The 14975-nt window shown below is 35.0% G+C and overlaps 2 protein-coding genes across 2 annotated transcripts; both read left to right on the top strand.

Annotated features, from left to right (window-relative positions):
- The first annotated feature begins 6200 nt into the window (after window positions 1-6200).
- Window positions 6201-6536, top strand: LOC126582585 (protein GLUTAMINE DUMPER 6-like). The gene has a single exon (XM_050246730.1). It carries the CDS (start codon window positions 6201-6203, stop codon window positions 6534-6536), a length of 336 nt encoding a protein of 111 aa, XP_050102687.1.
- A 6191-nt stretch (window positions 6537-12727) lies between these two features.
- Window positions 12728-13113, top strand: LOC126582989 (protein SOB FIVE-LIKE 3-like). Its single transcript, XM_050247279.1, has one exon. The coding sequence runs from the start codon at window positions 12728-12730 to the stop codon at window positions 13106-13108; it is 381 nt and encodes a 126-aa protein (XP_050103236.1). The 3' UTR covers window positions 13109-13113.
- The last annotated feature ends 1862 nt before the right edge of the window (window positions 13114-14975 follow it).

Genomic DNA, 14975 nt, shown 5'->3' with positions numbered 1-14975 from the left:
GTTTTCAAAAAGTTGGTTCTCCATTTCAACATTTCTTTAAAATTGTGGGGCAATATGTTAACATGAATATTTCTTCATAAATTAGTTAATTACAAATAAGGACCCAGCTATGACAACTTTTAGATCGCACTCAGAAATTAAGGGGAAGATGTAAACATCTATAGCTGGCATGTCTATCCATACCTCATAATATTTGATGGGTTTTTGACATTACACGCCAACAACTTGATTGAAGCTGCTAACCACATGTAATAAGCTAATCCACACAATTTTGTTCATATATATAATTATTATCTTAAAAGTTATACGCAATGGCATGCTGCAAGAAATTTAAGGAAGTTTCACCATCACTCTCATAACTTTTTTTCAACCATTATTGTTTACGAAATTTGAATTGATAACCTTTTTCTACAAAGTAGAGACTAAATATGATCAGACAACAATCTTTAGGATAATATCCAATTTCTGGGCGTGAGCGGCATGAGGATCTCATTTGACAAACAAAAAGAATGATTAAATTGATATTGTAGTGTCGGCATATGCTGAGGTAGAATGTGGAGTTAAGGGTCTAATTTTCTTTTTCTTGCTCATTTGGCACATCCTTAAGAGTGTTGGGAAGGATCGAGAGTGAAATATTATGGTGGGCTAGCTACTTCTATTCCAAATAATGGAGGGATCACTAATCATCTTTTACTTCAAATTTTTAAGGAGTTTTCTTTACAATATGCTAGGCTTTCAACCAGTCAACGAAAAAAGAGTATCACACATCAAACTATTATACAACAATATTTGCCCCTAGTAAAGTGATTAATGACTACATCAAAAGTTCCTCAAATCAACCACTACATTAGTAAGTTTCTCGAACTAAGTTACCCCTCGAGCTAAAGATAAGTCATACCGTTGGAGTTGATGCACCACTTACTCATATCTCACTTATTTAATTAAGAAAGACCAATATTGTCATTTCAATCTTTAACCTACGCCTTAAGTTATTACTAAATTCTTCTTTAGAAATTGAACCAATAAGGTACTAAATGACATATAGCTTTCATACAGAGATTTTAGCACTTTTCAAGATAGATTGAGATGGCTAGCTAAGAGCTTGTACGTGGATCACCAAGGACCACATAAAACAAAAACTTTCATGCAGTTGCCATCTGATTTACTAAAGCTAATGGAAATAAAGACTTTAATACAATAAATTGGAAAGTTAAAGAGAATATATGATATTTGCAGGCGGAAAAAGATTGTATATAATACTATATATGTAGTAATTTTTAGGGCCACTTATGTTCCCTTCTCTTTTTCCATGGATACTGACGAGGAAAAGAAAACGAAAAGCTTCAAGGACAAAAATCTTGTATGTCTTCTACCATGAGCAGGGGAGAATCGATCCCATGCATCATTCATTCTTCGATGTCCAGTTCTATTAATTAATGTTGCGTTTCAGGAGGGAGAAGACGATAAAAAATGAAGGACAATACTTGCATTCAATCATGGGTGCATATCTTGTCCACCCACTTACAATTAATATATTGTTTTTCAATTGTACAAGTTCTATAATTGGATGAAGTTGTTTATTTTCTTAATCATTATTAAATTATCATATATGATAAAAATCAAACAAATTTGAGATAGATTAGTTATCTACAGTCGCATAAATGAACATTTTATCATGAGTTGTTATCGATTTGTTCGATACTTATAATTAAATGTCTAAATAATTACAAGTTAATTAATTTTTTCTAGAGATAACAATTAAGAAAATAAACAGTTGTGATTAAAAAAATTATGAGAAGACTAAGTTAATTATAATTATTGCTCAAGGTGGTGCACCCATGGAGTGTATATAACATTTCAAAAACCGAAACCATAGCACTTTATTCTGCACATTAGGTGCAGGAAGTTTGGACAACCACATCCCCAAATTATTTTGAGTTAAATCCTCGGAAGTTCTTTGGATGTGTCCTATTGCTAATTGTACAGTTAAAGAGAAAAGAATCTAGCAAGCGTCAACGTACGTGCTACGTACTTAATGGTTAATGCTATGCATGTATCTGGAAGAGATCATACAAGTCTTAAGAATTCCACAATATGTTCTCATTTTCCCACTAATTATTTATATCATTTCGTGTAGACATGTATAAACTACTACAGTTGGGGGCTTCTCTTATCCTTAGGTCCTCTCAAGATGACAATGGAATTAGGACATAAACCATATCCAAAAGAATAGTATTTGTGTTCCTCATACGGTGTGCACATATCTCACCTTCTATGAATCAGAATAATGTATATTCATCGTATAAATTTCATAATCTAAACCATCCAGTTTCTTAGTCTTCATTTAAAAATCATCCCTATGAAAAAATTATTCGAATCAAAGATCGTTTAGTTATCCAAATGTATAAAATAAAAGGACACTTTGGATGCGGTCCCTAGCTATCAATATTATTTGATTGAAACCTTGTTAGTTTTTAGTTTTTGATTGAGGCCCCTAACATTAATGTAATAATATAAGTTACTGTATTTTTTAAATTAAAAATTAAAAATTAAAAATTGTAATTGTTTATATTAATGAGATTTTAAATAAAATCCATAATTTACGGGATTAAAAATAATAAAATATAAATTATACTCTCTATTGTATATGTGTGTGTGTGTATACACATATATGTATGGGTACATTAACCAAAATTAACAAAAAAAGTTATTGTACCAAAACATGGATACATTCTCAAATCAACGAAAAAGAATGTACCCATATAAGTTTAAACATGGATTAAAAAATTTGAATGGATTTTATATTAAAAAAGGGTACATTTTACATATAACAAATTGATATATTTGAGAATGGGTACATTTAAGATTAAAAAAATTGAAAAATTATATGAATGGGTACATTTAAGATTAAAAAATTGAGAATCTTTTTATATATATAAAAAACTAATAGGTACAAACTTAATTTAATTTAATTTTTTATTATTTTGGAAATGTTTGAATTGAAAATTAATTAGAAGTTTAATAGAGGTGTGAGTATTAAACCCTAAATTAATTACTAATTTTTATATTAAAAAATTATATAATAAACATGTAAATTCATTATCACATTAATGCTAGGGACTTGAATCAAAATTTGAGAACTAATAAGGTCTTAGTCAATGAACAGTAAGAACTAGGGACTAGATACTAATTTTTCCTAAAATAAATGGGCACTTCATCGTGAATATGTTACTTGGTACTCATATTGTCGATTTGTTTCATGCATTTAGATAACTAAACGATCTTCAATTCGAATGATTTTTTTATAGAGATTTTCAAATGGAGATTAAAAAAATAATTGATTCCGATTATGAAATTTATATAGTGAATATAGGTTATTCAAAAGAAGTGAAATGTATATTCTCTCATGGGAAATGCAAGTATTGATGTTGCTAGCTAGCTACACAAGCAACCCACACATCTACACTAGAACTAATTAGGAGAAAAGTTTCTAGGTTTTCAAAACACCAGCTTAGAATTGGCAGTTAATTATTAAATTTTCAGCTAATTCTGATATTTAACAAGTAAATGAAAAAAATGAGTATAAATTTATAGATTTGCAGGTAAATATGAAGAGCTCCTCCAGCAACAGTCGAACATATCATTTAAGATTTCTCGAGTGGTTAAAATTTTAAAAGTTACAAGAAAAAAGACTATAAGCCTCTAACGTGTCTGAAATGTAACTACTTTCTAAATTTCCCTCAAAATATATTACATATTGGCAAAACTGATCAGCAAACTCCATTTTCTTATGTTTGTGTATCATTTCTGGTACTGCGGAAGTTTCCTGATAATTACGAATGACTTTTAGAGTTTTGATCTTAATCAACACTTTAAAAACGGTTATAGAGAGACCTCTTTTATGTGTGTGTGTATATATATATATATATATATGGGTTAAACTCTGTTTACTACCCTGAAGTTTTGTGGTTTTCAACATTTAGTACATCAAGTTTTTTTCGTCCCAGAGTCATACCTAAAGTGTTAATTTTGGGACAGTCTCATACATCTGTTAGTCAAACTGTTAAATCTACCGTTAACTGATGACGTGGCGCCCATGTGGATAATGACTAGGCACCACGTGTCGTTAAAAGGTCCACGTGGAATTATTTTTTTTTTGTGAAGGGGTTCAAAAAAAAAAAAAGTGGTTCCTAAAACTACAGCAACCATGACTTTATCTTCATCATCCCAAACCCCTCATCCTAAACCCATCTCAATCTTCATCTCCAAAAATCCAGAAAAATCAACAACCCTACAAAAATCGAGCTAAAACTTTCAAAACCCAAATCAAATCTCAGCCCCAAATACCCTCTAAACCATGAAAAAAAAAAATCAAACAACAAAGAAATCTGGAAAATACAATAAAAACCCAAATCCAAGTTTCCGTCGATCCGCACGCAGAGCCATGAAGATCAGAACTTTGAAGCTCCGAGAGGCCCACAAGCCCACGAGCAGCGGCGGGGGGCCGTCATACTGCTCGGTGTTGTGGAACCAGCAGGCCTACCACGTAGTGACGGCCTCCTCCTCCGACCCCACAATCGCCATCCACGACTCTCTTATCTTGTCCAGCCCTCCCAAGCTCCTCCGCCACCACCGCGACAGCGTCACGGCTCTCGCTCTCAGCCCCAACTCCACCTACCTCACCTCCGGCTCCGTTAACCACTCCGTCAAGCTCTACAAGTTCCCAGTCCCTATCTCCCAACCAAGTAAACAAACAACACCAAGATCTGAATTTCCATCCAAAATCAAATACAACCAATTAGGGTTTCGTAATATGAGAAATTGGGATCTGAGATTTGGGTATAACAAGGAGAAAAATAACAAATTCATAATAAAGTTTGAAGCTTTTAAATATACAAATATGCACTAGAATGTAAATGGCAGGTTAATAGTACAAGAACCCATATATTCAAATTTTAGATAGAGAAAGAGAGATTGTGAGAGAGAAGAGAGAAGATAGGAGAAAGGAGAGAGAAAACTTACTCAGGTGGGTGTAAACGGTTCTTTAGGGTTTTGCTCTTCTGGCGAGAGAGAGAGGAGAGAGAAACCTGAGAGAGAGAGAGAGAGAGGAAAAAGGAAAGAGGAGAGGAGAGAAAAGAGATGAGAGAGGGGAGCGAGCGGTGGAGATGGAAGCTAGCGCGGGCGAGGGAGGCAAGGGGCTTACTGTCGCACCAGTGGGGAAGACAAAGGGGGAAGGAATCCAGCCCTTTTTCCAATGAGGAAGACGAAGGGGGGAAGTGAAAAAGGGGTTTTGTTTTGTTTTTTTTTTTATTTTGTTTTGTTTTTTTTAAGTACTTTTATTTAATTAATTTTTTAATTTTTTTTAATGACACATGGCGTCCAGTCATTGTCCACATGGGTGCCACGTCATTAGTTAACAGCAGACTTAACAGTTTGACTAACGGATGTATGAGACTGTCCCAAATTTAACACTTTAGGTATGACACTGAGACGAAAAAAACTTGATGTACTAAATGTTGAAAACCACGAAACATAAGGGTAGTAAACAGTCTTTTACCCTATATATATATATATATATATATATATATATATATATGTGTGTGCTGTGTTTGAAAATTAGGGCCAAGCCGACCCCTAATAAACCTAATTAATGCCAGTTACACAGATTTTCTTCTTTCAAATGATTAATGAGCCACCAAGAAAAAGAAAGAAACACTTAAAAGCATATTCTTTGGTCTTTTTAGGAACTTAGGGATAAACTCACAAGTGATACTAGAAAGACTATCCATTTAAACGATATTTTGTAGACCAAATAATTGGCGGTTGATGGTTGAATTTAAACATAAATATCATTTAAGAAAGAACCTAACCACATCATATGACTTACAAAATATAATCCAAAAACATGGTCTCCCTAACAATTCCCTAAACTAATTAACTAGCAAGTATGATGATTTCTAATACCAAATGACATGCACTTTTTTAACTAATCACACCAAGTCACTTTTGGCATCTGAGAAAGCACAAGGAATAATCTTCCTTCCTCTTACCAAAGGCCATAGAAGGGCATTATAGCCATTGAGAACCCCATTACCAAAGGCCGCATAACCTCATAAATTAAACCCTATAAATTGCTGCCACACCTCCCTCGTTTCTCCACCCTAAACAAAAAAAACCTATTAGAGAATAAGAAGAGAGAGATGAGTCCTGCAACCACAAGCGCCATATCAGCAACCACCAAAGTCCACAACCTATGGAGGTCCCCGCTGCCGTACCTCTTCGGCAGCTTAGGTTTAATGCTGCTACTCATTTCTGTTGCATTGGTCATCCTCGCGTGTTCATACCGCAAACCCTCTTCGGGTGAAGATGATGAAGAGAAGCCAGCAAAGCCCATGAGCGCAGTTCTTGACGATGAGAGAAGGATTGCAATTGTCATAATGGCCGGCGATGACAAGCCGACGCATTTAGCTACAGAGGTGATCACTCCAACAACTCACCACTGTACTTGCTCCTCTGAGACCGATCAGAAAGTTTAAGGGGATCATAAATTAAAAAAAATTGGTCTATTTAAATAGAAAATATGAAAAGAAAAGGTTGAAATGTCTTTGTAAGTTTTTTTGTTCCGGTAGGGTGGACTGTTGTGGTTTCACCTCGAGCTAGTCTCCTTTTTATTAAAAAAAAAAGAGAAAATAGCGACTAAATTCTATCCCTTGATTTGGAACTTCTTTCAATTTTGTTTCCAATTGTTTGTTGTTTTTTTGTAATTCTCTGTAAGAGTTTGGCGGGAATATGTAAATTTATTATGAGCTAGTATTGGAAAGTCGAAGTTTTCTGAGCAATCATATTTTATAGCCAGGAACCTGGGTTTAATTGCTCCTGATATATTAATTGATTAAAACGTATATCGATCAAAATTTGTGAACAGAGAAAGAACAGTAGAATAATTTATAGGGCTAGTGTTTTTGGTAAAAATGTTTTTAGAACTAATTTTTAGTAAAAACGTAATTGAATCATAGAAAAATACTTAAAGTGTTTCCGGAAAGAAACACATAACTCAGGCTTATTCAGGAAGCACTTCAAGTGTTTTTAAAACCCAAAAACATTTTCTCTAAAAATGCTCATTTTAAAAGCACTTCCAAACACACTCTTAGAGAAATCTGAAATCTAATTATATCTTGCTATAGTATTGTGGGTTCGATCGTCCACGTTCAGTTAATATTTTCTGAAATTTAACCACGGTAGTAGTGAGGTGGAAACCTAATTACATCTTCTGCGTTCCAACTGAACCATCGGGTCTAATACCACTTTTTGAGCACAGCCTGTATCATCCCTGTTACGCCTATATTGTTCCCCAGTTTAATTATTTTGTACCATTCGGAAATTCAATATTGGTGAATTTTATCTTAAGGGCTCGGTGCAAGTTCAAACGATATAGTAAATGTTGGATATATAGTCACTTATTTGATATGGGAGAAGTGTACTAAAAATGTTGCGATTCGAGAAAATCCACCAAGCATAATAATAAGTTAAAAATACTTAAAGCGTCCTTATAATTGTTGCGATTCGAGAAAATCGTAAATTGGAAAGTGAAAAAAGAAATCGGTATTGGATCTTTTAGCACCCCTGATCGGTCTAATTTATAACTTTTCAAGTTTTAAATTGCATATTTTAGAAGAAAAAACAAAATTTTGGTTACATATGAGTTAGTAAGCATAGTAAAATCATAACATGTTTTAGTAAACTCAAAGAAACCAGAGAAATGATAAGGGGACTCTCTCAAAATGAGAATTTTTCATAAACTCTCTGTCACCTCAGAGTCTAACGTCAATTTTTTTTGTGCCAACATATAGATGAGAGTCTCACTTTTAAGAGAGTCCTCTTAGCATAATCAAAATAATTACAATTTTGATTTCCTTAAACCCTAAACGCTAAGCCCTAATACGCTATAAAATTCCAAATGGGGTTCATTGTACTTGGACAGAAAGATGAGCAAAATTAAGACGTGCAGAAATTATTCAACTTGAGCATTCTTTTATTTGAGAAACCAAGGAACTAAAGACTCAAAAAGAGAGCCAATTAGATATCTAATTGGGAGGTGATGGCTGATGATTCCTCATCTGAGTGCTAGAAATAAGGCCATTGGAGGATACAGAGCATCTTGGCATTTGAGAGTTTCCCTTTCTGCTGTTGTCAAACAGTATTTCATTAGTCGGCACCGATGGCTATGAGCCTGTGAGACCATCAGACCATGACTTTGCTTTGCCTAAAAAGTTGTTTTTTGTTGCTGATTTTATGTTTAGTGCGCTTTAGACGCGGCGGCATGTAAATGCAAATAGGATCTATAATGATGCCCTAGTTGAACGGCTTTGACAAAAGGGTCTCTTGGCACTGTGCCTAGTGGGGGACATGTGCGAGGTTTATTTTTCAACTTTCCTTTTGGTAAACAAAGATATACTAGTTTCTTGCGCACACAAGTCACTATAAATCGTAAATGCATATTATATGAATGATTAAGAAACGTTGATGCATATTTTATAAAGTTTTGGAAGATATATATAAGATTTTAACGTTAATACTCTCATATATATATATATAAAGAAGATATGCTAATTTTCCGGACTTCTGAATGAATGTGAATTGGTGATGAACGTAGATAGTGGATGCCCTGGAGGGCAAAATTGCCTAACTTGCCCCTTGTACAAAAGTCTTCATCATTCGGGTGGATATATACTGAGGATATTCCACGTCAAAACTATAGTTTGTATTTAAAACACTGTGGCATGGACAACTCTTTGATCATCTCAATATCAACCATAGTGTACTTTGTACCTACGGAAACAGAAGCTTTCCACTTCTTTTGCGGCTTACCTTCCAATTATATTATCAATTATTTTTGTTCTGGGAAATAAATTAATGGTAGGCAAATGCACCATTTGGAATGATCTCAAGACATAGCAGAGAGTGCCCTTACACAAATGTTATATACAAATATGATATTACTTCATTACTTTCTTTTGGTTTATTTTTGGAACATCTACAATCATGTGGAAATTTTTCAGATCGACGGGCCGAGGGTCTACTCCAACAACACCGATATTGTCCCCATTTAACCACATGCACAATTCTCAGATGTGGGGTTTTATCACAAAAGGCATCGGTATTAGTTAGAGTGAGGCAATTCTATATAAATGGGGTTTTTCCCTTTCCTCTGTCCGATGTGGGACATAATCGGGTTCTAACACTCCCCCGCACATGAGACCCCATTTATAGGTCACACGTGAAATTCCACACATCGACAACCACGTGGAGCTATGTCGGGACTCACCCAATCACAAGGGACCAATGGGGACCCACCCAATCATGTGCCCGCCCCCTGACTCTGATATCATGTGGAAAATTTTCAAGTTAACGGGCCGAGTTCCCACTCCAACAACACCGATATTGTCCCCACTTAACCACCTGCACAATCCTCAGGTGTGAGGTTTTATCACAAAAGGCCTCGGTGTTAGTTAGAGTAGGGTAATTCTATATAAATGGGTTTTTGCCCCTTCCTTTGTCCGATGTGGGACATAATAGGGTTCTAACATGTTGAGAGTTGTCCCACATCGGTGAGAGACAAGGTTTGCCATGTGCTTATATGGTCTTGGGCTACTCCCCATATTGCCAATTGGTTTTATGGTGGAACCTCAATTTTATCATGGTATCAGAGCAGGTTGTCCTCGTGTGAAGCTAAACGGCCACACACGCTCCACGTCACCTACATGTAGGCTTGAAAATCCATCACACATGCGGGGGCGTGTTGAGAGTTGTCCCACATTGGTGAGGGACAAGGTTTGCTATGTACTTATATGGTCTTGGACTACTCCCCATATTGCCAATTAATTTCATGGTGGAACCTCAATTTCATCAATCATTCTTCAAAGCCTTCCATGTTTTAGAGTTTTATTTAAAATATTCATGTACATGCTTTCAGTTTATTTGTTGATGCATGTATCTTTTTTTTATGAATTTTGGTATGCATACAAGCATTAACAAATGAACTAAAAACAAATATTTAAATATGATTTCCATTTTTAGGTTTTCCAATAAATTTTTTAATTATATATTTGAGTACATATTCATTTAGTATTACGGTTTAGTAACATTCTTATCCAGTTCTAGGTAAGAGATATTAAATTCAACATATATAGATGGTGAGTTCAATATCAATTTACCATGGCAGGTTTATTATGTAGCTCAATCTAATCCATTCACCATTTAGTGCAAATATACCATTATTATGAATATATATACGTGTATATATATTCACGCTTCAATCCCTTTATACACTCTCAGATTAAAACTTCCTTTTATATGCTAAAATGTATTTTTAATAAAAAGAAGGTGTTTATTAAATAAAGAGATTTGTTATTGGCATTCTAAAAATATCATCATGCACTCATCTATGCATTATTTCTCTCTTATGTTTTCATATAAAAAGTGCACACTTACATTTTTGGAGTGCTAAGAGCACTTCCACTGTTTGATGAATTGCCAAGGCAAAAGACCAGATTCCCCCGTTGGGAAAATGGAGTCTTAATGAAATACTCCTAGTATTATTCACGTTTAACGTTAATGACATTTTTACTATGAAAAGTCACTCATGATACTATTTACTTACAATAATATTTTGTCATTTTGATTAAAACTAAAATTTTTTAAGAGTTTTCGTTAAATTTCATTTGGGAAAAAAGGTCTCCATTGGTTGAATCTTGACCATGCAAGTAGTGGGTCACTTTAAGCCCGAACTCAAAGAGCCGCCTGGAGACATATGACGCAAGACTGATGTCATGCTACCATGACAATTTTTGAATGGATGAAATTCACTATAAAGCAATTACTATTGAGCGTCGCCTTAACCTTCTATTGCCCCTTGTCATCATGGCAGAATGAGTGTACTTGTGCTTAATAACAATACCTTCGAGAAATAACGAATGACAACCCTTGAAGAAAACCAAATAAAACCATAAAAGAAAATGAGTATTTAGCTCAAATCATTAGGGCAAAATTTCAAATTAATGAGAGCTAATATGGATTTTGATAAAATATGAGCCCAAATTCGATATTGGGCTTATAATCGGGTGGAGGCTCCTAAATCAATCCTACCTAATCACGTTTTACATCATAAGATTTTGGTACTTAAGTCAGCTTAGATTTTGTTGCTTGTGTTTGACATTTGTAGCTACAAAATCACTGAGAAAACGTGTAAACCATGTATCATGTGAGTTAAAGTGCTACTGTGTTATGACATTAAAATGTTAGTGGGAAACAATCCAAAATTAAAAAATGATTTACGTTTGGAAAATTTGTCTTATCAACCGATTATATTGATTCATGCATCTATCATCGATCTTTGTTACTTTGCTTTTAACTTATCGTTTTCAACTTTTTGACATTTTCTTTTTATACAACCAACATTGTGAGAGAGAAATCGAACTTAGGACCTTGGGCGTAAAGTTGAGTGTTCTTAAGTAACTGAGCTACAAGCTTTTTGCAGTAGTTAAAATGTTTTTTTGGTTCATGAGTAATGCTTATGATTGAGACTTATAAGTTTGAATATTCAAACTGGGATTTACAAGCATAAAATCATGTCCAGCTCTTCTAAGAAAGATAGACAACATCAAACAAAGCAAGGACAGAACAAAAGCATAAAAAAAAGTTGAAAAGTCTCAAAATCTTGTTCTAAAATCCCAATCCCTAGTTCGGTTCTCTGCATTTTTCTCCCATGTTCATAGAAAGCTGACAAGTCACAGATTTAAAGGTTCAGTTCTAACAGTCATGAACATGCATGGGTCTCGTATATTCTTCTAGCTTGAGGAGTATGTGCTGGAATGTAATGTTTTCCCTTAGACAAGACATAATTTACGTAGATACTAGAAAGTGTTTTAGATATTACACTATTTCTCTTTCCTTGTAAAAAAAATGAGAACATCTATATTTTGCACTAAAAGTCTAAAAGTCTAATGGTCGGCAGTTTTGTTTAATTACATACAATTATAACGTGAAAAATAAAGAATATATTTTTCACAGACCATTAGACCAACCCCATTTTATATACATTTCCTACTTAATTGGAAGATTCATGCCACTTCTGCACAGATTTTTAGTCCTGAAAGTCTACCATTTTTGAACTTCAATCCAATTTAAAAATTTTAAAAGAAAATTGCTATTGACACTTTAAAAATTTTATTTTTCACTTCAAACTTTCTATAATTAGAAAGAAAAATACACTTGTGAGAGTGCAGAATGAAATTTTTGGAGTGCTAATAACAATTTTCTCTTACAAAAAGATAATACGTAGGTACTCACTAAGTATTTTATGAACTCACTTTCTGATTTAGCTCAACTAAAAATGTCACGTGTTACTTTTTAAAACCCAAGAAAAATTAATGACATGTTCATTATTTTTTTCAACAATAAAATACGTGTTAATTTATTATTAAACAAAACTAAAAAGTGATTTCACACTAGTGAGTACCCAAATATTATTCATTTAATTAAAGTCCACGAAAGTTGTCTTCTTTCTTGTTTATTTTTAGTATTTTTAGTAATAGCATTTTCATAGGTGCATGCCACATTTTATTCTAGCATACATAGGCACTCTCCTCCCCACCCCCCCCCCCCCCCCCCCCCCCCCCCCCGCGCCCGCCCTTCTCTCTCTCTCTCCCTCCCTCTCCCCCCTTTTGTAATGGATCCCTACAGAAATTTTTATGGGACGGAAGGATGCAGCAGCAGTGAATCAGGGTGGACAACATACATTGACTCGCCCATGCAAGAAGATGATGCTGAATACAGCAATATTGAAGATGTCGGTTACAAAAACCATCATTATATCGCATATCTCACCAGGAAAAAAGTTGGCAAAGATGACAATGACAATGAGAGTGATGATTCAATGGCTTCTGATGCGTCTTCCGGCCCAAGTCACCACCATGATCTCGCGCGTCCGCGTAGTAAAGAGACTAAAGGCACTGCGCGCTTCAAGCGTGATAACAGCAAGCAATCTAGGCACAAGAGCACAAGCAAACCAGAGAAGAAAACTGGTGAAAGGAATACCAAAAAGAAGTGATGAGAAATCAGCGCTAATGAATTTGATGGCGGCGTCAAGTCCTACACAAAGGGCACTGCAGATTATTAGGCTCTTTTGAAAGTGCTTTTAAAATGACTAAAAACGTTTTTGATGAAATTGATTTTGAATTCCAAAAGCACTTGAAGTGCTTTTTGAAAGAAACATAAGATATGTGCTTCTTGCATGAAGTACTGAAAGTGCTTTTCTAGGATCCAATTGGATTTTTACTAATGATTAGTTTCTAAAACATTTTCATCAAAAGCACTTTCAGTCATTTTAAAAGTAATTATAAATGAGCTCGTAGTTGCTAGTGAAAACTATAAGCTTGCAACTTAATGACGAAGAAGATGTATATTTGTTCTTTATATGTAGAATACACAAAAGGAAGGATATATAAGTTGGAGTTTAGATTGTTATTAGTTATCTTGCGGGCCAAGGATTAGTTACTTGTCCATTAAGTATTTGTTTTAGGGTTTTCGTCTAGGGTTTGCTTTAGTCTTTCTCTATATAAAGGCTTTTTTGTATTTGGTATTTTTAATCAATCAATAAAACAATGCTTTGCCGTAGGTTGTTCTACTTGGTATCAAGAGCAGGTTCTCTAGACCTGTCTCCCGCCGTCAGCCTGACTGATTCCTAAAACCGTTTGCCTACCACCCCACATTGCTACACATGTATCCCGCACCGTTTCCGCATATGAATCCAATGCAACTGTTGTGACTACATACCTACATACCTACACCGTTTCCGCACTGCAACAGTTCACGTTTTGCACCAGAGTTTCTGCACCGCACCAGAGTTTCTGACCGCCCCCTGCACCCTGCACGTTTTGCACCAAAGTTTTTTGCACCGCTTGAATTCGTAGATGATAACACGCTGCACTGGCATCAATCTGCAACAGTTGAAGATTATTATTGTTGCGGCATAACCATATCAGATTATTATTCACTGATTGCTATCAGGTATTTTTTCTTAGTGTTGTCATTGTAGATATGGCATCTGCAAAGGATGATTCCCTACAAGCTATTGGTGTGAAATTAAATGGAAATAATTATGTGTATTGGGCGTATGTGATGAAGAATTTTTTGATTGGAAAAGGACGGTGGGGCTATGTTTCTGGAATGGTTTCCATTCCGAATAACCCTAAGGATGAAAAATATGTTGAATTGTTTGCTGCTTGGGAGATGAATAATTCAAAGATTATTACTTGGATTAATAATTTTGTTGATTTGACTATTGGAATGCAACTCGCTAAGTTCTCAACGTCTAAGGAAGTTTGGGATCACTTAGCAAAGTTGTATACCAAGGTCAATTTTCCTAAGAGGAATCAATTAGAAATGGAGATTCGTGCAATCCAGCAGAGTGATAAAAGTATTCAGGATTTTTATAATGAAATGACCAATCTTTGGGATCAACTTGCATTGACTGAACCTAAAGAACTTGGCAGTGTCGAGCTCTATTGTCAATATAGAGAAGAACAACGTCTTGTTCAGTTTCTGATGCCTCTTCGAGATGAGTTCGAGACTCTCTGTAGCTCTATTCTTCATCGAACTCCTCTTCTATCTGTTGATTCTGTTCTTAGTGAGTTACAAACCGAAGAAGTCCGTGTGCAGTCGCATAGGCTCTCTTCATCTTGGTCAAACACTTCAGCATTGGTTGCGGTAAGATCTCGTATCAGAACTGGGGTTGCTATAGATGAGTGTACTTATTGTAAAGGGAAAAGGCATTGGAACTCCCAATGTCCGAAGTGATTTCAGCAACATGAATTTCCACAGAAGTTACCACTTGGAGCAGCAGCAGCTTATGTTTTCCATATTGCAACTGATTCAGAATCCGAATCTAGGAAAGATGATTGGACATGGTAGCTTGA

This window comes from Malus sylvestris, chromosome 9 (assembly GCF_916048215.2).
Source record: "Malus sylvestris chromosome 9, drMalSylv7.2, whole genome shotgun sequence".
NCBI lineage: Eukaryota > Viridiplantae > Streptophyta > Magnoliopsida > Rosales > Rosaceae > Malus > Malus sylvestris.
This window is presented reverse-complemented; position numbering and strand designations above follow the sequence as displayed.

What these genes read in the sequence shown, in the direction of transcription:
- LOC126582585 (XM_050246730.1), top strand. Translation starts at nt 6,201, where the DNA reads ATGAGTCCTGCAACCACAAGCGCCATATCAGCAACCACCAAAGTCCAC.
- LOC126582989 (XM_050247279.1), top strand. Translation starts at nt 12,728, where the DNA reads ATGGATCCCTACAGAAATTTTTATGGGACGGAAGGATGCAGCAGCAGT.